The following is a 25,361-nucleotide window of genomic DNA, read 5'->3' on the forward strand; positions in this document are numbered from 1 at the left end:
TGCCATAAAAAAACTAGGCTGCTATATAACTAATGATTAATGTAACTATTGCTGAAAAAAATAGTATAATATCAATAGAAGTGACTTATTCATCCCTGAACACCGTGGAGTTCATGTAGGGTTTATAATGCAGTTACATTTTTATATCAACTATCAGAGACCGAAACTCTTCATTGAAACTCCTCACATAATGTGCTTTTTTGCGGCTTCAACTCTGCTCAATCAACACAGAAAAAGGTCAAGTGAAATAACTTAGTTGTTAACTGTAGGTCAATAATGCTTGTCTTTCTGTCAGACTTACAGGGCTTTGTTGTCCGTAACGCACGCACACACACACTGCTCAGTGAACTAATGTTGGGCTAAAAGCTAATTAGCCTTCACCTCAAAGACTGCAAGCGAGCTGAGCTGCCGCTTATGTTTCTAGAATGTCAACAGGCTCATAGTGATGTTACTACTGTGTTGACTTGGAAGTGTTTATTATAATTTGGGGAGAGTCCGCTGCCTTATGCTTACCTTTCTGCTCACTCCATCAAAAGCTGTTACATACGCGCTGCTTATTGGCAACCATCTTATTTAACCAATCAGATGGTTGTGTGGGTGGGACAATGCTGGGTGTTGGCGAGACGTACTGACAGAGGCAGACACAGAACTAAGCTGAGCAGCTTGTTAAGACTTTAGTTTAGGCAACAATGCGCTTCGGGAAACCCTGGGGTAACATCAAAATCTTGATTCGGTTCTTTTTCCAAGACCGTATGTTCCTGGTAGAAACTTGTTTTAGAGTCCCTGTTGGTACTGAATCCTGACTATCGCTCAAAGCGGGATGTCTGCATGGTTGTACAGTAGCTTAACTTCCTATTGCATGCTTGTGTTCTTCAGACAGCGAACTAGGTAGCACTGATGGACTTTTTCTGTGTGCCTTGTATTTGGTCAGCTGGTATAGGCTCCATCTCATATGTGACCCTAGGGATGGGCGACATAGCCTCCGTATCGCAATGTACATGGCAGCCTCTTGCGATAATGATATATTTCATGATACGTTATTTGACATAAATGACATTAAAATCGTTTAAAAACTGTCAGGGCTTGGACTTTGACTTGGATTTGTTTTGTTTCTTCCAAGCAAAGGATGATTTGCACGAGCGAGACGTGAGTGTAAGTACATGTTTAATTTATTTACAGACTATAATACAAAACTGGAAAAACAGGGGGGGCGCACAATGGCGGATAAAAACTAGACTATACTCAAAAACAAAAACAGCACAATGGTGTGGCTATATGCAAACAAACAAAAGATACAATCTATGACACAAAACAAAAACTTGCACTGAGGCATGAATACAGAAAAAAATCTTACCTGGCGTGGTCAAAACAATAAACAGCGTGGCAAGGCATGAAGGTCGGCAAGGAAAGGTAGGTGTGTGGTCATGAGGGTTCAATACAAAGTCCGGTAAAGTTCCCAGGCCGAGGAACAGAAAACAAATGGCTTAAATACTAGCTGTGATTATTGAAAACAGGTGTGAGAGCTGACTAGGAGACCAGGTGGAAACTAATGGGTTGCTATGGAAACAAACAAAACCAGGAAGTGCAAAACAGGAAACAAGAGTCCTAAAAACAAAACATAACATGATCAAACATAAAACCTGATTCACAGGCGTGACAAAAACAGGTTACAAAGGCTTCTAAATTACAGTTGCTACTAAGGTATATGGTACATATTTTACCATTTTCGTTTATTTTCTCAAAATTATCAATAATCTACTTCTTCATGTACCGTTCATAGCTGGATACTTTCTGCTGTTGTGCAGATTTTCTGTTAAAGTGTATCTACTTTACATTAGTTTTGGGCGATACTACAAATGTGCGTATCGATCCAATACCAAGTAGTTACAGGGGTAGCAATGGCCATAACAACAATGTTTATACTAAAAATGTTAAGATTGTTGTATGATTCCAGTTTTGATCACAACTGTAATCCGACAACACACAGAATGGCAGTGTACAATATAAATTCAGATTATTATTATAGTATTTTTTTTAATACCGTTTTATTATGGTACGTACAAAAAATATAATCAAGTCAATAGTGCAAAATACCTAAACAAAAGAAAAAAAATGCTATAGGCTTTTACTTCCCGGGTTTGTCAACAATAACAAAAATGACGACAACGATACTAAAAAATATCGATCTAATCATTGTGGTATCATTATTGTCAGTAGAGATGTCCGATAATGGCTTTTTTGCCGATATTCTGGTATTGTTTAACTCTTAATTACAGATTCTGATATCAACCGATACCAATACAGACAGTCGTGGAATTAACACATTATTATGTCTAATTTTGTTGTGATGCATTAAACAATGTAACAAGGTTTTCCAAAATAAATCAACTCAAGTTATGGAAAAAAATGCCAACATGGCACTGCCATATTTGTTATTGAAGTCACAAAGTGCATAGTTTTTTTTAACATGCCTCAAAACTGTAGCTTGGAATTTGGGAGATGCTCTCTATGAGAGAGCATAAGGAGGTTGAGGTGTGGGGGGTTAGGGTATTGGGTAGCGGGGTGTGTATATTTTAGCGTCCCGAAAGAGTTAGTGCTGAAAGGGGTTCTGTGTATTTGTTCTGTTGTGTTTATGTTGTGTTACGGTGCGGATGTTCTCCCAAAATGTGTTTGTCATTCTTGTTTGGTGTGGGTTCACAGTGTGGCGCATATTTGTAACAGTGTTCAATCAATCAATGTTTATTAATGTAGCCCTAAATCACCAGTGTCTCAAAGGGCTGCACAAACCACAACACAAACCACAACGACTTCCTCGGTAGAGCCCAAAAAGGGCAAGGAAAACTCACCCCATTGTAACGTCGGTGACAGTGACAATGATGACTATGAGAAACCTTGGAGAGGGCCGCATATGTGGGCAACCTCCCTCCCCCCTAAGGGACCGAAAGCAATGGATGTCGAGCGGGTCTAACATGATACTGTGCAAGTTCAATCCATAGTGGATCCAACACAACCGAGAGAGTGTTAAAGTTGTTTATACGGCCACCCTCAGTGTGACCTGTATGGCTGTTGACAAAGTATGCATGGCATTCACTTGTGTATGTGAAAAGCTGTAGATCAGGGGTGCCCACACTTTTTCTGCAGGTGAGCTACTTTTCAATTGACCAACTCGAGGGGATCTACCTCATTTATATATATCATTTATATTTATTTATTTATGAAAGAGACATTTTTGTAAACAAGTTAAATGTGTTCAATGATAATACAAGCATGTGTAACACATATAGATGTCTTTCTTTCACAAAGACAAGAATATAAGTTGGTGTATTACCTGATTCTGATGACTTGCATTGATTGGAATCAGACAGTAATGATGATAACGCCCACATTTTCAAATGGAGGAGAAAAAAAGTTGTCCTTTCTGTACAATACCACATGAAAGTGGTTGGTTTTTGGCATCTAATTCATCCAGCTTCCATACACTTTACAAGAAAAACATTGGCGGCAAATTCCGTAGCTTGCTTGATTGACATTCACGGCACCCGAGGGTCTTGTGAGATGACGCTGGCTGCTGCCAGTTCATTATTATGAAAAAATGACAGAGAGGAAGGCGAGAAACACTTTTTATTTCAACAGACTTTCGCGCCGTCCCTTCCGTCAAAACTCTAAAGGCCGACTGCACATTTCCTATTTTCACAATAAAAGCCCTCCTTCATGCTGCCTGCGCTAACAAAATAAGAGTTTCGGAAAGCTGGCGTGCACAAGTGATGTGCACGCCAGCTTTCTGAGGGATCGCTTGTGCACGCCAGTTTTCCGAGACTCTGTATTTAGTTAGCGCAGGCAGCATGAAGCAGGGCTTTTATTGTGAAGATAGGAAATGTGCAGTCGGCCTTTAGAGTTTTGACGGAAGGTACGGCGCGAGAGTCTGTTGAAATAAAAAGTGTTTCTCGCCTTCCTCTCGGTCATATTTTCATAATAATGATCTTGCAGCAGCCAGCGTCATCTCACAAGACCCTCCGGTACCGTAAATGTCATTTAAGTGATGTCTTGGTGAAGATTGATGATCACTAATTTTTAGGTCTATTTTTTTAAAAAGCCTGGCTGGAGATCGACTGACACACCCCCCGCGGTCGACTGGTAGCTCGCGATCGACGTAATGGGCACCCCTGCTGTAGATATTATGTGATTAGGCCCGCACGCAGTTGCAGTGCCTAAAGGCACGCCCCCAATATTGTTGTCTGGGTGGAATTCGGGAGAATGGTTACTGAATTTCGGGAGTCTCCCGGGAAAATGGCGAGGGTTGGTAAGTATGACTGCTCTGTACTTCTCCCTACGTCCGTGTACCACTCCGTACAACGGCGTTTTAAAAAGTCGTACATTTTACTTTTTGAAACCGACACCGATATTACATTTTAAAGCATTTATCGGCCGATTAATATCGGCAGTCCGATATTAATCGGACATCTCTAATTGCCAATATGTGTATGGATCCACGCACCACTGTTTGAATTCAAGAGCTCTAGTTTAGCGGTTAGGAAAGTGTTCATGTATCCTACATGAGGCGGTATAGCTCGGTTGGTAGAGTGCCCGTGCCAGCAACTTGAGGGTTGCATGTTCAATTCCCGCTCCCGCCATCCTAGTCACTGCCGTTGTGTCCTTGGGCAAGACACTTTACCCACCTGCTCCCAGTGCCACCCACACTGGTTTAAATGGAACTTAGATATTGGGTGTCACTATGTAAAGCGCTTTGAGTCACTAGAGAAAAGCGCTATATAAATATAATTCACTTCAGTTCACTTCACTACATTGTGTAGCGTAGCATGTTTAGCTGTCCCTTGTCCTCCAGGAAGAAATCGAGAGGTTATATGCTTAATTTCAAATTCAGCCCAATGTGTCCTCAACATACATTATCACGGTATAACGATACTGTTAAAATATCATCGGCCATCATTTATATTCCATCCATTTTCTACCGCTTGTCCCTTATTGCGGTGGTTCTCAACCTTTTTTCAGTGATGTCCCTGTCAACATTTTTTAAATTCAAGTACCCTCTAATTAGAGCAGGGGTCGGGAACCTTTTTTGCCTGAGAGAGCCAAGAAGCCAAATATTTTCAAATGTATTTCCGTAAGAGCGTGCATTTTTAAGTAAGACTAACATTTTTAGGGTATAATAGGTGTCTTATTCTTTGTAATAACATTGTTATTCTGAAGCTAACTGTGGAGGGGGCGTGGCCTGCGGGCCTGCAGCGAAGCGGGGGTGTTGCCAGGATCGACGTCAAAATCAGCGACAGGTGCGTCGACGGCCCACATGGGCCTTGTTACCTCATCACCTGTCGCCATGTTATAAGCAGCAGCCAGGAGGAGAGACGGGGTTGGTGCTGGAGCCAGAGCGCGAGCCAGAACGAAAGAGAAAAAGACAATTGCTGGAGAGCAACTGAGAGACTTATTGAAAAATAAAACAATATTTTAACCCTGAAACAGGGTCTCATGTCGGTTCTTGGTGGTCTGAAGAACCCCCAGGAGGGCAAGCCCCACACTAAACAATAATAAATAAATAACTTCTTACCATCAACGTAACTTCTTGAACAGGTGCGGTAGAAAACGGATGGATGGATTAAAAATGCACGACGATGCTTTATATTTTGAACATCATTTTTAACACTGATTACAAGTGGAGTTATTCATTATTTATCGTGTTAAGCAGAGTCAGCTCACATTTACCTGAGAGCCAGAAGCAGTCATCAAAAGAGCCACATCTGGCTCTAGAGCCATAGGTTCCCTACCCCTGAATTAGAGCAAAGCATTTTTGGTTGAAAAAAAGAGATAAAGAAGTAAAATACAGCACTATGTCGTCAGTTTCAGATTTATTAAATTGTATAACAGTGCAAAATATTGCTCATTTTGTAGTGGTCTTTTTTGAACTATTTGGAAAAAAGATATAAAAATAATAGGGGTGTAACGGTACACAACATTTTCGCGTTCAGCCCACCGCCATTCACACACCTGTCCTGCAAGCCTGTATTGGTCTATCACAAAAAATGTTTAATCCAACCTCCACATTCCTATTTTATTAATGGGTAACAGTGTTTACTCCAGAAAATGTGTTAGTTAAGGTGGTGACTCTCCAGGGGGAGGAGACTGGTGTAAGGACCGGTGCAACTTGGCCTGTCGCCATCATGTCTCCACCTCGTCGCTGCCACCACAGCTTGGGGGGGGGGCAATAAACCACAGACTAGCGAAGTAGGCCGGCTTCATCGCATGAATAAGCCTACAAGTTTTGGTTGTGTTTTCCGCTCCGTTTGCGGAATGGCGATGTATGATATATATCTCAACATTTTTTCCATAAAGTAAAAACAAAATAGTCCTAGTTACCTGAGATACTAAAACAATGACTTACAAAGTCAAATTAATGACTTAATAAAGGTAAGCGTTTGCAATAAGCGTTTGACAAAAATAGTCAAAAGTGTGGCCACATGCTGACATCGTTTGGGAAGCCTGTAGTTGATTTTTTGATATAAATGTTATATTTTTATCAACATGTGATAGTAGGGACCCTGCCATACAAAACTAGGCTGCTGTATTACTAATGATTAATGTAACTATTGCTGAAAAAAATAGTATAATAGCAATAGAAGTGACTTATTCATCCCTGAACACCATGGAGTTCATGTAGGGTTTGTAATGCAGTTACATTATTATATCAACTATCAGAGACCGAAACTCTTCACATAATGTCCTTTTTTGTGGTTTCAACACAGCTCAATCAACAAAGAAAAAGGTCAAGTGAAATAACTCAGTTGTTAACTGTAGGTCAATAATGCTTGTCTTTCTCTCAGACACACAGGGCTTTGCTGTCCGTCACACACACCCACACACACACACACACACACACACACACACACACACACACACACACACACACACGCACACACACACACAAACGCTGCACAGTGAACTAATGTTGTGCTAATAGCTAATTAGCCTTCACCTCAACTATGAGCGAGCTGAGCTGCAGTTTAAGTTTCTAGAAGGTCAACCGGCTCATAGTGATGTTTGTAATAGTTGTGACTGGGAAGTGTTTTTTATATTTTGGGGAGTGTACGATGTCAGCTGCTCACCTGCTAGACACATATCTGCTCATCTCGACGCCGGAGCACTGACTCCATGCTTTCTGAATACGCACTGCTGATTGGCTTTGTATGTAACCAATCAGATGGTTGTGTGGGCGGGACAATGCTGGGTGCTCACTGCTCAGACAGAGGCAGAAAGCAGGGCAGCTTGTTAAGACTTTAGATTACAAACATGTGATTCAATTATAAAGATTTCAACACATAGAAGTAATCATCAACTTAAAGTGCCCTCTTTGGGGATTCATGTACTTAATTCTAAACATTTATTCTCCCCCAAAAATATTTTTAACATCAATATTTATGGAACATGTCCACAAAAAATCCAGCTGTCAACACTGAATATTGCATTGTTGCATTTCTTTTCACACTTCATTAACTTACATTCATATTTTTTAGAAGTATCATTCAATAAATACATTTATAAAGGATCTTTGAATTGTTGCTATTTTTCGAATATTTAAAGAAAAATCTCACGTACCCCTTGGCATACCTTCAAGTACCCCCAGGGGTACGCGTACCCCCATTTGAGAACCACTACCTTATTGTATATAAAAATGTTCTTTGCCTTCCCCATGTTTAGTGTCGTCTTTTCTTCATGTTAACTGTTTTTTTTTTTCTGTTTTCCGCACAGGATTCCATAAATGCTTTGGCCCACGACCTCAACTATCCTGCTCTACGGAAGAACAAGAACATTGAAACCTTTTTGGGCCGATGTAAGAGCTGCTTTGTTGATGAGAACATGCGATTGTTACAAGACGTGTGTACTTCACTCATCTTTCAAAGTTGCTTTTATTAGTGCAGCGTTTTTCAACCACTGTGCCGCAAAATACAGTCTGGTGTGCCATGGGAGACGATCTAATTTCACCTATATTTTTTGCAAACCAGTAATCGGCAACACTAAATTGGCCCTAGTGTGTGAATGTGAGTGTGAATGTTGTCTGTCTATCTGTGTTGGCCCTGCGATGAGGTGGCGACTTGTCCAGGGTGTACCCCGCCTTCCGACCGATTGTAGCTGAGATAGGCGCCAGCGCCCCCCGCCACCCCAAAAGGGAATAAGCGGTAGAAAATGGATGGATGGATGGATAATCATAGTCTGCAAATGATGTGTCGGTGATGTCTAGAGTTGGGCAGAGTAACCGTGTAATACTCTTCCATATCAGTAGGTGGCAGCCGGTAGCTATTTTCTTTGTAGATGTCGGAAACAGCGGGAGGCAGGGTGCAGGTAAAAAGTTGTCACCAAAGGTGAGTGCCTCTAAGAAAAGGCATTGCAGCCGAGGGAAGGCTATGCAGAACGAGACTAAAACCGAACTGGCTACAAAGTACCGTATTTGCCGCACTATAAGGCGCACCTAAAAACCTGCAATTTTCTCAAAAGCTGACGGTGCGCCTTATACAGTGGGGCGAAAAAGTATTTAGTCGGACACCGACTAAATACTTAAAATTGTCACAACTTGGCTCGGACATGGATTGTTTCTTCGATGCAGATGAGGATCAACACGAGCGAGGCGTGGACGTGAGTACATAGTTATTTATTTATATAATATATACAAAACAGGGAAAACAAAAACACTTGCTCAATGGCATGAAAGACAATTTAACTATGAACTTAAACAGCACGATGGCAAGACTAAATCAATCAATCAATCAATCAATCAATTTTTATTTATATAGCCCCAAATCACAAATGTCTCAAAGGACTTCACAAATCATTACGACTACAACATCCTCGGAAGAACCCACAAAAGGGCAAGGAAAACTCACACCCAGTGGGCAGGGAGAATTCACATCCAGTGGGACGCTAGTGACAATGCTGACTATGAGAAACCTTGGAGAGGACCTCAGATGTGGGTCTAACATGATGCTGTGAAAGTTCAATCCATAGTGGCTCCAACACAGCCGCGAGAGTTCAGTTCAAGCGGATCCAAGACAGCAGCGAGAGTCCCGTCCACAGGAGACCATCTCAAGCGGAGGCGGATCAGCAGCGTAGAGATGTCCCCAACCGATACAGGCGAGCGGTCCATCCTGGGTCCCGACGAGCGGTCCATCCTGGGTCTCGACTCTGGACAGCCAGTACTTCATCCATGGTCATCGGACCGGACCCCCTCCACAAGGGAGGGGGGGGGACATAGGAGAAAGAAAAGAAGCGGCAGATCAACTGGTCTAAAAAGGAGGTCTATTTAAAGGCTAGAGTATACAGATGAGTTTTAAGGTGAGACTTAAATGCTTCTACTGAGGTAGCGTCTCTAACTGTTACCGGGAGGGCATTCCAGAGTACTGGAGCCCGAACGGAAAACGCTCTATAGCCCGCAGACTTTTTTTGGGCTCTAGGAATCACTAATAAGCCGGAGTCTTTTGAACGCAGATTTCTTGCCGGGACATACGGTACAATACAATCGGCAAGATAGGATGGAGCTAGACCGTGTAGTATTTTATACGTAAGTAGTAAAACCTTAAAGTCACATCTTAAGTGCACAGGAAGCCAGTGCAGGTGAGCCAGTACAGGCGTAATATGATCTCTCCTGGAAATCTCCTGACGGAATAAATAAAGTACTATCTATCTATCTATCTATCTATCTATCTATCTATCTATCTATCTATCTATCTATCTATCTATCTATCTATCTATCTATCTATCTATCTATCTATCTATCTATCTATCTATCTATCTATCTATCTATCTATCTATCTATCTATCTATCTATCTATCTATCTATCTATCTATCTATCTATCAAACTTTCTTGTTCTTGTCAAAAGTCTAGCAGCCGCATTTTGTACCAACTGTAATCTTTTAATGCTAGACATGGGGAGACCCGAAAATAATACGTTACAGTAATCGAGACGAGGCGTAACAAACGCATGGATAATGATCTCAGCGTCTTTAGTAGACAGAATGGAGCGAATTTTTGCGATATTACGGAGATGAAAGAAGGCCGTTTTAGTAACGCTTTTAATGTGTGACTCAAAGGAGAGAGTTGGGTCGAAGATAATACCCAGATTTTTTACCGAGTCACCTTGTTTAATTGTTTGGTTGTCAAATGTATTATTAAATAGAATGTGAACAAAAATCTAGGAATTTTAAAGAATTTATTTGTAAATGATGGTGGAAAATAAGTATTTGGTAAACCATTCAAAGCTCTCACTGATGGAAGGTTTTGGCTCAAAATCTCACAATACATGGCCCCATTCATTCTTTCCTTAACACGGATCAATCGTCCTGTCCCCTTAGCGGAAAAACAGCCCCAAAGCATGATGTTTCCACCCCCATGCTTCACAGTAGGTATGGTGTTCTTGGGATGCAACTCAGTATTCTTCTTCCTCCAAACACCACGATTTGAGTTTATACCAAAATGGATACATGGATGATACAGCAGAGGATTGGGAGAATGTCATGTGGTCAGATGAAACCAAAATAGAACTATTCGTCGTGTTTGGAGGAAGAAGAATACTGAGTTGCATCCCAAGAACACCACACCTACTGTGAAGCATGGGGGTGGAAACATCATGCTTTGGGGCTGTTTTTCTGCTAAGGGGACAGGACGATTGATCCGTGTTAAGGAAAGAATGAGTGAGATTTTGAGCCAAAACCTCCTTCCACCAGTGAGCGCTTTGAATGGTTGACTTATTTTCCACCATAATTTACAAATAAATTCTTTAAAATTCCTAGATTTTTTTTCTTTCACATTCTGTCTCTCACAGTTGAAGTGTACCTATGATGAAAATTACAGACCTCAGTCATCATTTGAAGTGGGAGAACTTGCACAATCGGGGGCTGACTAAATACTTTTTTGCCCCACTGTATGTGGAGCAATATTAAGCCGCAACAGGTCTCACAACTACGGTAAGCAGCCGTCGACTTCAATTTCCCCGTAGAAGAAGAAGCGCGCGGTGTATGCCGGGACAGTGGCCGTGCGCAACCCGAGGGTCCCTGGTTCAAATCCCACCTGGTACCAACCTCGTCACGTCCGTTGTGTCCTGAGCAAGACACTTCACCCTTGCTCCTGATGGGTGCTGGTTGGCGCCTTGCATGGCAGCTCCCTCCATCAGTGTGTGAATTTGTGTGTGAATGGGTAAATGTGGAAGTAGTGTCAAAGCGCTTTGAGTACCTTGAAGGTAGAAAAGCGCTATATAAGTACAACCCATTTATTTATTTATTATTTATTTCCATTTGTGTGTTTATCCTTTGTCACCGATTCTGTTCATGACTTTTATGGACAGAATTTCTAGGCGCAGTCAAGGCGTTGAGGGGTTCCGGTTTGGTGACCGCGGGATTAGGTCTCTGCTTTTTGCAGATGATGTGGTCCTGATGGCTTCATCTGACCGGGATCTTCAGCTCTCGCTGGATCGGTTCGCAGCCGAGTGTGAAGCGACCGGAATGAGAATCAGCACCTCCAAGTCCGAGTCCATGGTTCTCGCCCGGAAAAGGGTGGAATGCCATCTCCGGGTTGGGGAGGAGACCCTGCCCCAAGTGGAGGAGTTCAAATACCTAGGAGTCTTGTTCACGAGTGGGGGAAGAGTGGATCGTGAGATCGACAGGCGGATCGGTGCGGCGTCTTCAGTAATGCGGACGTTGTACCGATCCGTTGTGGTGAAGAAGGAGCTGAGCCGGAAGGCAAAGCTCTCAATTTACCGGTCGATCTACGTTCCCATTCTCACCTATTGTCATGAGCTTTGGGTCATGACCGAAAGGATAAGATCACGGGTACAAGCGGCCGAAATGAGTTTCCTCCGCCGTGTGGCGGGGCTCTCCCTTAGAGATAGGGTGAGAAGCTCTGCCATCCGGGAGGAACTCAAAGTAAAGCCGCTGCTCCTCCACATCGAGAGGAGCCAGATGAGGGGGTTCGGGCATCTGGTCAGGATGCCACCCGAACGCCTCCCTAGGGATGTGTTTAGGGCACGTCCAACCGGTAGGAGGCCACGGGGAAGACCCAGGACACGTTGGGAAGACTATGTCTCCCGACTGGCCTGGGAACGCCTCGGGATCCCCCGGGAAGAGCTAGACGAAGTGGCTGGGGAGAGGGAAGTCTGGGTTTCCCTGCTTAGGCTGTTGCCCCCGCGACCCGACCTCGGATAAGCGGAAGATGATGGATGGATGGATGGATGTTTATGTAAAGACCCCAAAATGGCTCCTAATAAGAGACACGCTTACGACGCAGGATCGTAAATGCCTGGGCTGATATATCCGTCTCAACTGTAGTCCGAGCTTTCAAGAAGGGAGGAATTGTCACTGAACTGCTAGACAACAGCAGCGACACTGTCTCGATTAATGACCACTTCGACGAGACTGAGCCGTATTTGCCCAACTGTTTAATTCGGACACTGAAGAAGAAGAATTCGAGGGATTTGTGGATGAGGAATAACTTAATAAAGTGAGCTTTACATGTTTATTTTGTGTGTTGTGTCGTGTGACATTAACGTTTGAGCAACGTTAACAACAGCAAGGTATAACATGTAGTGCAACTTTTATGTCACATAGTGGAGGGGAACTTTACCTCAATTCAATAAACACGTAAAAAACAGTCTGATACTGTTACGGTAAATCAAACGTTAGTGCAATCACAATATAGTAACACCGGAAATAGTGCAAAGCAATAACAATATAGCAATAACTTAAAGGCCTACTGAAATGCGATTTTCTTACTCAAACGGGGATAGCAGGTCCATTCTATGTGTCATACTTGATCATTTCGCCATATTGCCATATTTTTGTTGAAAGGATTTAGTAGAGAACATCCACGATAAAGTTCGCAACTTTTGGTAGCTAATAAAAAAGCCTTGCCTGCACCCGAAGTAGCAGACGATGTCCGCGTGACATCACAGGTTGTAGGGCTCCTCACATCTGAACATTGTTTACAATCATCAGCGAGAGCGATACGGACCGAGGAAGCGACTATTTCCCCATTAATTTGAGCGAGGATGAAAGATTCCTGGATGAGAAAAGCGAGAGTGCAGGACTAGGAAAAAAAAAAAAGGATAGGAGCGATTCAGATAGGGGAGATGCTGTGAGAGGCGCCGTGGCAGCCGTGGGGGTGGCAGGACCAGTCGGGCAGGCCCAACCGCGACAAGGGATAGAGCGATACCGCTTTGAACCCAACGCTGACGGTGACGGTCAGGAGGACGCTGCTGGAGTAGCACACGACATAGATCGCCTTCAGAATACAGAATGGTAAAATGTTTTTTATTTTTCGAAATGATCGCTGCATAATACACTGTACTTTGTGTGTGTGGTCCAATCCAACCGTGTTTGCTTGACATCTCTGTTCCATAGTAAAGCTCGACTGTCGTCTTTCTTTTATATAGTGCTTTTTCTCTAGTGACTCAAAGCGCTTTACATAGTGAAACCCAATATCTAAATTTTACATTTAAAGCAGTGTGGGTGGCACTGGGAGCAGGTGGGTAAAGTCTCTTGCCCAAGGACACAACGGCAGTGACTAGGATGGCAGAAGCGGGGATCGAACCTGGAACTCTCTAGTTGCTGGCACGGCCGCACTACCAACCGATCTATACCGGTTGCGGGTTTATTGTCCATTCATCCATTTTCAAACGCTTGTCCATTTCGGAGTCGCGGGGGGTGCTGGAGCCTATCTCAGCTGCATTTGGGCGGAAGGTGGGGTACACCTTGGACAAGCTGCCATCTCATCACAGGGCCAACACAGGGCCCATTTAGTGTAGCCATCAACTTACCCCTAGGTTAAAGTTAAAAGCCTACTGAAATGAAATTTTCTTATTCAAACGGGGATAGCAGGTCCATTCTATGTGTCATACTTGATCATTTCGCCATATTGCCAAATTTTTGCTGAAAGGATTTAGTAGAGAACATCCACGATAAAGTTCACAACTTTTGGTCGCTAATAAAAAAGCCTTGCCTGTACCGGAAGTAGCAGACGATGTGCGCCTGACGTCCCGGGTTGTGGAGCTCCTCACATCTGAACATTGTTTACAATCATGGCAACCAGCAGCGAGAGCGATTCGGACCGAGAAAGCGAGGATTTCCCCATTAATTCGAGTGAGGATGAAAGATTTCTGGATGAGGAAAGTGAGAGTGAAGGACTAGAAAAAAAAAAGACTATACAGTGGGAGCTATTCAGATGTTATTAGACAAATTTACCAGGATAATTCTGGAAAATCCCTTGTCTGCTTATTGTGTTACTAGTGTTTTAGTGAGATTATATGGTCGTACAGTACCTGTACAACCTGAAGGTCGGCCCCGCACCTTTCTTCAGCACCAGTCGACGGGTGGTGGCGATGCCCATCCCTGCCCTTCGCAAGGGACCCTCTTTGAAACACGATCTTTCGAAATGATTGCTGCATAATACACTGTACTTTGTGTGTGTGTGTGTGTGTGTGTGTGTGTGTGTGTGTGTGTGTGTGTGGTCCAATCCAACTGTGTTTGCTTGACCGCTCTGTTCCATAGTAAAGCTTTACCGTCTTTTGGGAATGTAAACACTGAAACACCGGCTGTGTTTGTGTTGCTATAGCCGGCCGCAATACACCGCTTCCCACCTACAGCTTTCTTCTTTGATGTCTCCATTGTTCATTGAACAAATTGCAAAAGATTAACCAACACAGATGTCCGGAATACTTTGGAATTTTGCGATGAAAACAGCACAAAATGTCCTCTACAATCCGTGACGTCCCACGCAGGCGTCATCATACCGAGACGTTTTTTGGCGCGAAATTTAAAATTGTAATTTAGTAAACTAAAAAGGCCGTATCGGCATGTGTTGCAATGTTAATATTTCATCATTGATATATAAACTATCAGACTGCATGGTGGGTAGTAGTGGGTTTCAGTAGGCCTTTAAAAGATAAAGGAAATACAACGTCACTGACTTTACCTCGGGGAGAATATTAAAACAGCTGTTGATTCATTGTGGGAGTGAACGGAGTTGTCAGAACGCTGGTTTGTAATCTATTAATAAAGTCTGACTGTTTTGTTGACATTCCCTTTAGCGCAGCTCCATCTAATGGATGCATAACGTAACCCCAGCCTCTACTGTAGCGTCTATTCCAGGGGTCACCAACACGGTGCCCGCGGCCCCCAGGTCGCCCGTAAGGACCAGATGAGTCGCCCGTTGGCCTGTTCTAAAAATAGCTCAAATAGCAGCACTTACCAGTGAGCTGCCTCTATTTTTTAAATTGTATTTATTTACTAGCAAGCTGGTCTCGACATTTTTCATTCTAAGAGAGACAAAACTCAAATAGAATTTGAAAATCCAAGAAACTATTTTAAAGACTTGGTTTTCACTTGTTTAAATACATTTATTTAGTTTTTTTACTTTGCTTCTTACAACTTTCAGAAAGACAATTTTAGAGAAAAAATACAACCTTAAAAATGATTTTAGGATTTTTAAACACATATACCTTTTTACCTTTTGAATTCCTTCCTCTTCTTTCCTGACAATTTAAATCAATGTCCAAGTATTTTTATTTTATTTATTATTGTAAAGAATAATAAATACATTTTAATTTAATTCTTCACTTTAGCTTCTGTTTTTTCGACGAAGAATATTTCTGAAATATTTCTTCAATCTTATTAAAATTCAAAAAAATTATTCTGGCAAATCTAGAAAATCTGTAGAATCAATCAATCAATCAATCAATCAATCAATGTTTACTTATATAGCCCTAAATCACTAGTGTCTCAAAGGGCTGCAGAAACCACTACGACATCCTCGGTAGGCCCACATAAGGGCAAGGAAAACTCACACCCAGTGGGACGTCGGTGACAATGATGACTATGAGAACCTTGGAGAGGAGGAAAGCAATGGATGTCGAGCGGGTCTAACATGATTCTGTGAAAATTCAATCCACAATGGATCCAACACAGTCGCGAGAGTCCAGTCCAAAGCGGATCCAAGACAGCAGCGAGAGTCCCGTTCACAGCGGAACCAGCAGGAAACCATCCCAAGCGGAGGCGGATCAGCAGCGCAGAGATGTTCCCAGCCGATACACAGGCGAGCAGTACATGGCCACCGGATCGGACCGGACCCCCTCCACAAGGGAGAGTGGGACATAGAAGAAAAAGAAAAGAAACGGCAGATCAACTGGTCTAAAAAGGGAGTCTATTTAAAGGCTATTTAAAGTCTATTTAAAGGAATCAAATTTAAATCTTATTTGAAAGTCTTTTGAATTTCTTTTCAAATTTTTCTTCTGGAAAATCGAAAAGAAATAATGATGTGTCTTTGTTAGAAATATAGCTTGGTCCGATTTGTTATATATTCTAACAAAGTGCAGATTGGATTTTAACCTATTTAAAAATTCTAAAATTAATCTCAATCAGGAAAAATCACTAATAATGTTATTTAAATTATTTTTAAAATGTTTTCAAAAAGATTCGAATTACCTAGTTTTTCTATTCATTTTTTTCGGTCGAATTTTGAATTTTAAAGAGTCGAAATTGAAGATAAACTATGTTTAAAATTTGTATTATCATTTTTTTTGTGTTTTCTCTTCTTTTAAACCGTTCAATTAAGTATTTTTTCATCATTTATTCTCTACAAAAAACCTTCCGTAAAAGGAAAAAAAAAATGTACGACCGAATGACAGACAGAAATACCCATTTTTTTTATATATATGGATTTATTTACTAAAGGTAAATTGAGCAAATTGGCTATTTCTGGCAATTTATTTAAGTGTGTATCAAACTGGTAGCCTTTCAAAGTAATCACTACCAAAGAAGTAGCTCTTGGTTTCAAAAAGGTCGGTGACCCCTGGTCTATTCAATGCGCCTTGTAATATATGAACAAAGTTTTAAAATACACCATTCATTGAAGGTGCGCCTTATAATCCAGTGCGCCTTATAGTGCGGAAAACAGAATGCTGGACGACAGCAAAGACTTACTGTGGAGCAAAGACGGCGTCCACAAAGTACATCCGAACATGACATGACAATCGACAATGTCCCCACAAAGAAGGATAAAAACAACTGAAATATTCTTGACTGCTCAAGGGTAGACATGAAACTGCTACAGGAAAACACCAGAAAAAGAGAAAAAGCCACTAAAATCGGAGCGCAAGACAAGAAGTAAAAGACTACACACAGGAAAACAGCTAAAAAGTCCAAATAAGTCAGGGTGTGATGTGACAGGTGGTGACAGTACACCTACTTTGAGACAAGAGCTATAGTAATGCATGCTTGCTTATGCTTTAAAGTCATATCCAACAACTTTGACAACGACTTTTTACCGTCAACTGAGTTCCGTTTTTTAATAATCTCTGCTGGTGTTGTGCTTCTGGATTTTTTTCAACGCAAAAAATGTGCCTCGGCAAAAAAAAAAAAGGTTGAAAAACACTGCATTAGTGCAATGCAAGCCCAGATCTGAACAGCTGATCCTCTTCTTTTAACCACCATGATTGAAAGGTGTATCGCCATGGTAACGCGCACTTCTCTCCCCGCAGATGAAAAGGCAGTGAGCCAACTGCGCGAGCTGCAGGTCAAGTTGGAAGACTTCGAAAAGGTGAAGCTGATCGGAAGAGGAGCTTATGGAGAAGTGCAGCTGGTGAGATCTTGATGAATGAAACACATCCATCCATTTACTACTGCTTGTCCCTTTTTGGGTGAATGAAATACAGTAATCCCTTATTTGCCGCTGTCGATTGACTTCCGTAATCATTAATTATGAATCAAATCTATTCAGAACTAAAGCATTAATAATCTGTTTACCAGCCATCTAAATCAGGCCTGGGCAAATATTTTTGACGCAGGGGGGCCAATTTTAGAGAAAACAATGTGTCCGGGGGCCAGTATATCTGCTTCATAGGAACACTAATACAAAACCTCACAATTAGAGATGTCCGATAATGGCTTTTTTTGCCGAAATCCGATATTGTCCGATTCCGATATCAACCGATACTGATATATCCAGTCGTGGAATGAACACATTATTCTGCCTAATTTTGTTGTGATGCATTAAACAATGTAACAAGGTTTTCCAAAATAAATCAACTCAAATTCTGCAAAAAAAATGCTAACATGGCACTGCCATATTTATTATTGCATTTTTTTTTTTTAACATGCCTCAAAACAGCAGCTTGGATTTTGGGACATGCTCTACCGGAGAGAGCATGAGGAGGTTGAGTTGGGGAGAGGCTGGGTTGTGGGTGGGGTAGGAAGAGTTGGTGCTGCAATGGCTTCTGGGTATTTGTTCTGTTGTGTTTATGTTGTGTTACGGTGCGGGTGTTTTCCCGAAATGTGTTTGTCATTCTTGTTTGGTGTGGGTTCACAATGTGGCGCATATTTGTAACAGTGTCAAAGTTGTTTATACGGCCACCTGGCACGTGCACACATAGGGCCCTATGGGTGCTTGAGCCCCTGCCCTTTTTTGCCTCATCTTAAAAAGTGCCCTCTGCCTATGTGTGTGTGTTTTTTTTTTTTTTGTTTTTTTTTTTTTTTTCTTCAAACAACATTCATAAAGTCTTGTTAGGTATGTAAAAAAACAAAACAAAAAAACAGTGGTACAAAAACTCCACGTTTTCTTGTAATACCGGGTTGTTTGAAGTGAATTATAGTGAATTATATTTTATATAGCGCTTTTCTCTAGTGACTCAAAGCGCTTTACATAGTGGAACCCAATATCTAAGTTACATTTAAACCAGTGTGGGTGGCACTGGGAGCTGCTTGGTAAAGTGTCTTGCCCAAGGACACAACGGCAGTGACTAGGATGGCGGAAGTGGGAATCGAACCTGCAACCCCCAAGTTGCTGGCACGGCCTCTCTACCAACCGAGCTATACCTATACCTTTCGCCAGAGAGAGAGAGAGAGATGACCATAGTAACTAATTTGATGACCATAGTAACTAATTAGATGACCATAGTAACTAATTAGATGACCATAGTAACTAATTAGATGACCATAGTAACTAATTTGATGACCATAGTAACTAATTTGATGACCATAGTAACTAATTAGATGACCATAGTAACTAATTAGATGACCATAGTAACTGATTTGATGACCATAGTAACTAATTAGATGACCATAGTAACTAATTAGATGACCATAGTAACTAATTTGATGACCATAGTAACTAATTAGATGACCATAGTAACTAATTAGATGACCATAGTAACTAATTAGATGACCATAGTAACTAATTAGATGACCATAGTAACTCATTAGATGACCATAGTAACTCATTAGATGACCATAGTAACTCATTAGATGACCATAGTAACTAATTAGATGACCATAGTAACTAATTTGATGACCATAGTAACTAATTAGATGACCATAGTAACTAATTAGATGACCATAGTAACTAATTTGATGACCATAGTAACTAATTTGATGACCATAGTAACTAATTTGATGACCATAGTAACTAATTTGATGACCATAGTAATTAATTAGATGACCATAGTAACTAATTAGATGACCATAGTAACTAATTTGATGACCATAGTAACTAATTAGATGACCACAGTAACTAATTAGATGACCATAGTAACTAATTAGATGACTATAGTAACTAATTAGATGACCATAGTAACTAATTAGATGACCATAGTAACTAATTAGATGACCATAGTAGCTAATTGGATGACCATAGTAACTAATTAGAGGACCATAGTAACTAATTAGATGACTATAGTAACTAATTAGATGACCATAGTAACTAATTAGAGGACCATAGTAACTAATTGGATGACCATAGTAACTAATTGGATGACCATAGTAACTAATTGGATGACCATAGTAACTAATTGGATGACCATAGTAACTAATTAGATGACTATAGTAACTAATTAGATGACCATAGTAACTAATTAGATGACCATAGTAACTAATTGGATGACCATAGTAACTAATTAGATGACCATAGTAACTAATTAGATGACTATAGTAACTAATTAGATGACCATAGTAACTAATTAGATGACCATAGTAACTAATTGGATGACCATAGTAACTAATTAGATGACCATAGTAACTAATTAGATGACCACAGTAACTAATTAGATGACCATAGTAACTAATTAGATCACCATAGTAACTAATTAGATGACCATAGTAACTAATTAGATCACCATAGTAACTAATTAGATGACCATAGTAACTAATTAGATCACCATAGTAACTAATTAGATGACCATAGTAACTAATTAGATGACCATAGTAACTGGTATATCGTGCAAAAGCGCATATTTCAACCATAGAAATACTTAGTATAGTCGTTAGAAAACATCACTGAACATCACAATGGCAGCTACTCTTTCCATCTTAAAGATCTAAAACAATTATTGAGGAATGTCCGGCGGGCCAGATTGAAAAGCTTAACGGGCTTTAATTGGCCCAGGTCTGATCTAAATACTGTACAGTGTTCTACATTATGAGAGCCCTCTAGTAATGAAATAACACCCTTTCGTCACATTCTTTTTATCCAATATAGTAATGCTGCCTGTCAGTGACCACGATACTGAACAGTTTGCTTCTCTTCTTGTGGCCAATACTACTGAAGTATTGATATTTTTAGTTTGTTTTAGTTATGTGACAATCTGTCACTTCATTGTTTATAATGTGAGCTTCCAGCAGCAAGAGCTATTTGGACCGAGAAAGCGACAATTTCCCCATTAATTTGAGCGAGGATGAAAGATTTGTGGATGAGGAAATTTAGAGTGATGGACTAGAACAGGGGTAGGGAACCTATGGCTCGCGAGCCAGATGTGGCTCTTTTGATGACTGCGTCTGGCTCTCAGATAAATCTGAGCTGACATCGCTTAACACGATAAGTAATTAATAATTTCACTTGTAATCACAGTGTTAAAAATAACGTTTAAAATATAAAACATTCTCATGCTTTTTTATGTTCAAGAAGTTGCGTTAATGGTAAAAAGTCATTATTGGTTAGTGTGGGTTCTTCAGACCACCAAGTTACCTGTTTCAGGGTTACAATATTGTTTTATTTTTCAATAAGTCTCTCAGTTGCTTTCCAGCAATTGTCTTTTTCTCTTTCGTCCTCACTCACGTTCTGGCTCCAGCCCCAACCCCGTCTCTCCGTCTCTCCTCCTGGCTGCTGCTTATAACAGAGCGACAGGTGATTAGATAACAAGGCCCAGGTGGGCCATCTATGCACCTGTCGCTGATTTCGAGGCCGGTCCTGGCAACACCCTGCTTTGCTGCGGGCCCCCAGGCCACGCCCTCTCCACAGTTAGCTTCAGAATAACAATGTAATTACAAAGAATTAGAGGCCTATTATACTCTAGAAATGTTGGTCTTACTTAAAAATGCACGTTTTTAGTTGTGTTCAGTGTTATATGGCTCTTAGGGAAATACATTGTAAAATACTTGGCTTCTTGGCTCTCTCAGCCAAAAAGGTTCCCGACCCCTGGACGAGAATTTACTTCCTGTTCAGTGCTTTTATTTTGTTGTATTTCCTGTTTTATTCATGGAGCACTCTTGTTTCCTGTGACAATCTGTCACTTCATTTCTGTTAGTTTTTCGTGTTTTTGACCCGGCGGAAATTCTAGACATGCGCTAATAAAAATAATATTTTGCGAAACGAGTTTGACCCGGCGTTAATCCTGAGCCGGCGCTAATGCTAAGCAGGAACGACGTAAGCTCCGCTCATGTGTACGGTAAGAGCCGACCTATTACTACAATTTTGTCATAGAAACCTGCCGGTTGACATGTTCGCTTGACCGCTCCGTTCCATAGTAAAGCTTCACCTTCGGGAACGTAAACAAGGAAACACCGGCTGTGTTTGTGTTGCTAAAGGCAGCCGCAATACACCGCTTCCCACCGCTTCCCACCTACATCTTTCTTCTTTGACGTCTCCATTATTAATTGAAAGAACCGCAAAAGATTCAGCAACACGGATGTCCAGAATACTGTGTAATTATGCGAGGATATTGATAGTGAAGGACTAGAAAAAAAAAAAGAAAAAAAAAAGGTGATTGCATTGGGAGCGATTCAGATGTTTTTAGACACATTTACCAGGATAATTCTGGGAAATCCCTTATCTTTCTATTGTGTTGCTAGTGTTTTAGTGAGTTTATAAGTACCTGATAGTCGGAGGAGTGTGTCCACGAGTGTGTTGACGCCAGTCTCTGAGGGAAGTCACAGCAGCTGCATGGACGGCGCAAGCTCCGCTGATATCCGGTAAGAGGCGACTTCTTACCACAATTTTCTCACCGAAACCTGCTGGTCGACATGTAGTCAGGATCCATGTTCGCTTGACCGCTCTGATCCATAGTAAAGCTTCACCTCCGGGAATTTTAAACAAGGAAACACCGTGTGTTTGTGTGCCTAAAGGCTGAAGCTTCCCACCTACATCTTTCTTCTTTGACGTCTCCATTATTAATTGAACAAATTGCAAAAGATTAAGCAACACAGATGTAAAAAATACTGTGTAATTGCGCGATGAAACGAGACGACTTTTAGCCGTGAGTGGTGCTGGCTTATATGTCCCCTCCAACCAATAACGTCACAAACACGCGTCATCATTCCGCGACGTTTTCAACAAGAAACTCGCGGGAAATTTAAAATTGCAATTTAGTAAACTAAAAAGGCCGTATTGGCATGTGTTGCAATGTTAATATTTCATCATTGATATATAAACTATCAGACTGCGTGGTCGGTAGTAGTGGCTTTCAGTAGGCCTTTAATGGACTTATTAGAGCAGTGTTTTTCAACCACTGTATGTTGTGAGATACAGTCTGGTTGGCTGTGGGAGATTATTTAATTCCACCTATTTCGGTTAAAAATATTGTTTGCAAACCAGTAATTCTAGTCTGCAAATAAGGTGCCGTTCTTGAGTGTCAGTGCCGTCTAGAGCTGGGCGGAGTAACCGTGTAATACTCTTCCATATCAGTAGGTGGCAGCAGGTAGCTTTGTAGATGTCGGAAACACGTCGTGTGAGACGATGATGGTTTGTCGTCATCACAATATGCAGACCGCAGCGGGAGGCAGGGTGCAGGTAAAAAGATATCTAACGATTAAACCAAAAATAAACAAAAGGAGAGTGCCCCTAAGAAAAGGCATTGAAGCTTAGGGAAGGCTGTGCAGAATGAAACTAAAACTAAACTGGCAGCAAAGTCAACGAAAGCAGAATGCTGGATGACAGCAAAGACTTACCGTGGAGCCAAAAAAGCGTACATCGAAATAGGACAGCTCCAGACTGGAGTAACTGATCAAGTGGGCCGGTTCTACGATGGGTATAAAACTGGACTCACTGGTGACGGTGGCAGAGAAGAGGACTGTGGAAAAACCAGTGAGCATCCTGGATGATGCCAGTCACCCTCTGCATAGTGTTATCAGTAGCCAGAGGAGCCTGTTCAGTTCTAGACTGCTTCATCCCAAGTGCAGGACTAATAGACTCAAAAACTCCTTTGTCCCACACGCCATTAGACTGTACAACTCCTCTCTGGGGCGCGGGGGGGGGGGGGGCGGGGGGGGAGTGGGGGTACTAGGATGACGGGGGATGCAAAACAGTAACAGTGCAATACTTTTTCATAACATGGTCACTACTTCATAGTTTCTATTGTTATGTTCTTATTTTACTGTTGTATTTTTATTCTCATTGTTGCTTTTTATTGGTATTGTTATTGTAATATTTTTAGATTTTGTTTCCATTTACACCCCCATTATTTACTTATTAAATTATTTTAAATTATTTCTCAACTCTGTACACTGATGCTGAAATTCTTATTTTCCTGAGGGAACTCTCCTGAAGGAATCAATAAAGTGCTATCTACAGTATCTGTCGGTCTGTCCGTCTGTGTCTCTATCTATCGCTCGATCTGTCGGTCTGTCTGTGTGTCTGTGTGTCTGTCTGTCTGTCGGTCGGTCGGTCTGTGTCTCTCTCTATTTACCGCTCTATCGGTCTATCTGTCGATCTGTCGGTCGATCTGTCTGTCTGTCGATCTGTTTGTCGGTCTGTCTGTCTGTCGATCTGTTTGTCGGTCGGTCTGTCTGTCTGTTGGTCGGTCGGTCGGTCGGTCTGTCTGTCGGTCGGTCGGTCTGTCGGTCTGTCGTTCTGTCGGTCTGTCGGTCTGTGTCTCCATCTATCTATCGGTCTATCTGTTGATCGGTCGGTCGGTCTGTCGGTCTGTGTCTCCATTTATCTATCGGTCTATCTGTTGATCTGTCGGTCTGTCTGTCGGTCTGTCTGTCTGTCGGTTGGTCGGTCGGTCTGTGTCTCTATCTATCTACCGCTCTATCGGTCTATCTGTCGATCTGTCTGTTGGTCTGTCGGTCTGTCTGTCTGTCTGTCTGTCTGTCTGTCTGTCTGTCAGTCGGCGGTCGGTCGGTCGTTCTGTCGGTCTGTTGGTCTGTCGGTGTCTCTATCTATCTATCGCTCTATCGGTCTATCTGTCGATCTGTTTGTCGGTCTGTCTGTCTGTCTGTTGGTCGGTCTGTCGGTCTGTCGGTCTGTGTCTCCATCTGTCTATCGGTCTATCTGTTGATCTGTCTGTCAGTCGGTCGGTCTGTCGGTCTGTCGGTCTGTGTCTCCATTTATCTATCGGTCTATCTGTTGATCTGTCGGTCTGTCTGTAGGTTGGTCGGTCGGTCTGTGTCTCTATCTATCTACCGCTCTATCGGTCTGTCTGTCTGTCTGTCTGTCTGTCTGTCTGTCTGTCGGCGGTCGGTCGTTCTGTCGGTCTGTTGGTCTGTCAGTTTGTCGGTCGGTGTCTCTATCTATCTATCGCTCTATCGGTCTATCTGTCGATCTGTTTGTCTGTCTGTCTGTCTGTCTGTCTGTTGGTCGGTCGGTCTGTCTGTCGGTCGGTCGGTCTGTCGTTCTGTCGGTCTGTGTCTCCATCTATCTATCGGTCTATCTGTTGATCGGTCGGTCGGTCGGTCGGTCGGTCGGTCTGTCGGTCTGTGTCTCCATTTATCTATCGGTCTATCTGTTGATCTGTCGGTCTGTCGGTCTGTCTGTCGGTCTGTCGGTCTGTCTGTCGGTCTGTCTGTCTGTCTGTCGGTCGGTCTGTGTCTCTATCTATCTACCGCTCTATCGGGCTATCTGTCGGTCTGTCTGTCTGTCTGTCTGTCTGTCTGTCTGTCTGTCTGTCTGTCTGTCGGTCGGTCGTTCTGTCGGTCTGTCGGTTTGTCAGTCGGTGTCTCTATCTATCTATCGCTCTATCGGTCTATCTGTCGATCTGTCTGTCGGTCTGTCTGTGTGTCTCTCTCTCTCAAATTCTTCCACAACAGGAGCCCCACTCAGACATTCAACATATGAAAAAACAGATTTTTTTTTGTTTGATTGTCAGTGGGCCAAATCCTTTTATATTAA

The 25,361-nt window shown here is 42.0% G+C and overlaps 1 protein-coding gene across 4 annotated transcripts in view; it reads left to right on the forward strand.

Annotated features, from left to right (window-relative positions):
* LOC133542353 (rho-associated protein kinase 2-like) overlaps positions 1-25,361 on the forward strand; it is a 164,359-nt gene that overhangs the window by 22,585 nt on the left and 116,413 nt on the right. For all 4 annotated transcript variants that reach the window (XR_009804135.1, XM_061886406.1, XM_061886407.1 and 1 more), the window contains exons 2-3: positions 7,759-7,840; positions 17,527-17,627. Coding sequence is in view for 3 of the 4 variants with exons in the window: in XM_061886406.1 (XP_061742390.1) it covers positions 7,759-7,840; positions 17,527-17,627 (183 nt within the window). In the remaining variant the exon portion in view is untranslated. The remainder of the gene's footprint in view (positions 1-7,758; positions 7,841-17,526; positions 17,628-25,361) is intronic.

Source organism: Nerophis ophidion, linkage group LG24 (assembly GCF_033978795.1).
Source record: "Nerophis ophidion isolate RoL-2023_Sa linkage group LG24, RoL_Noph_v1.0, whole genome shotgun sequence".
NCBI lineage: Eukaryota > Metazoa > Chordata > Actinopteri > Syngnathiformes > Syngnathidae > Nerophis > Nerophis ophidion.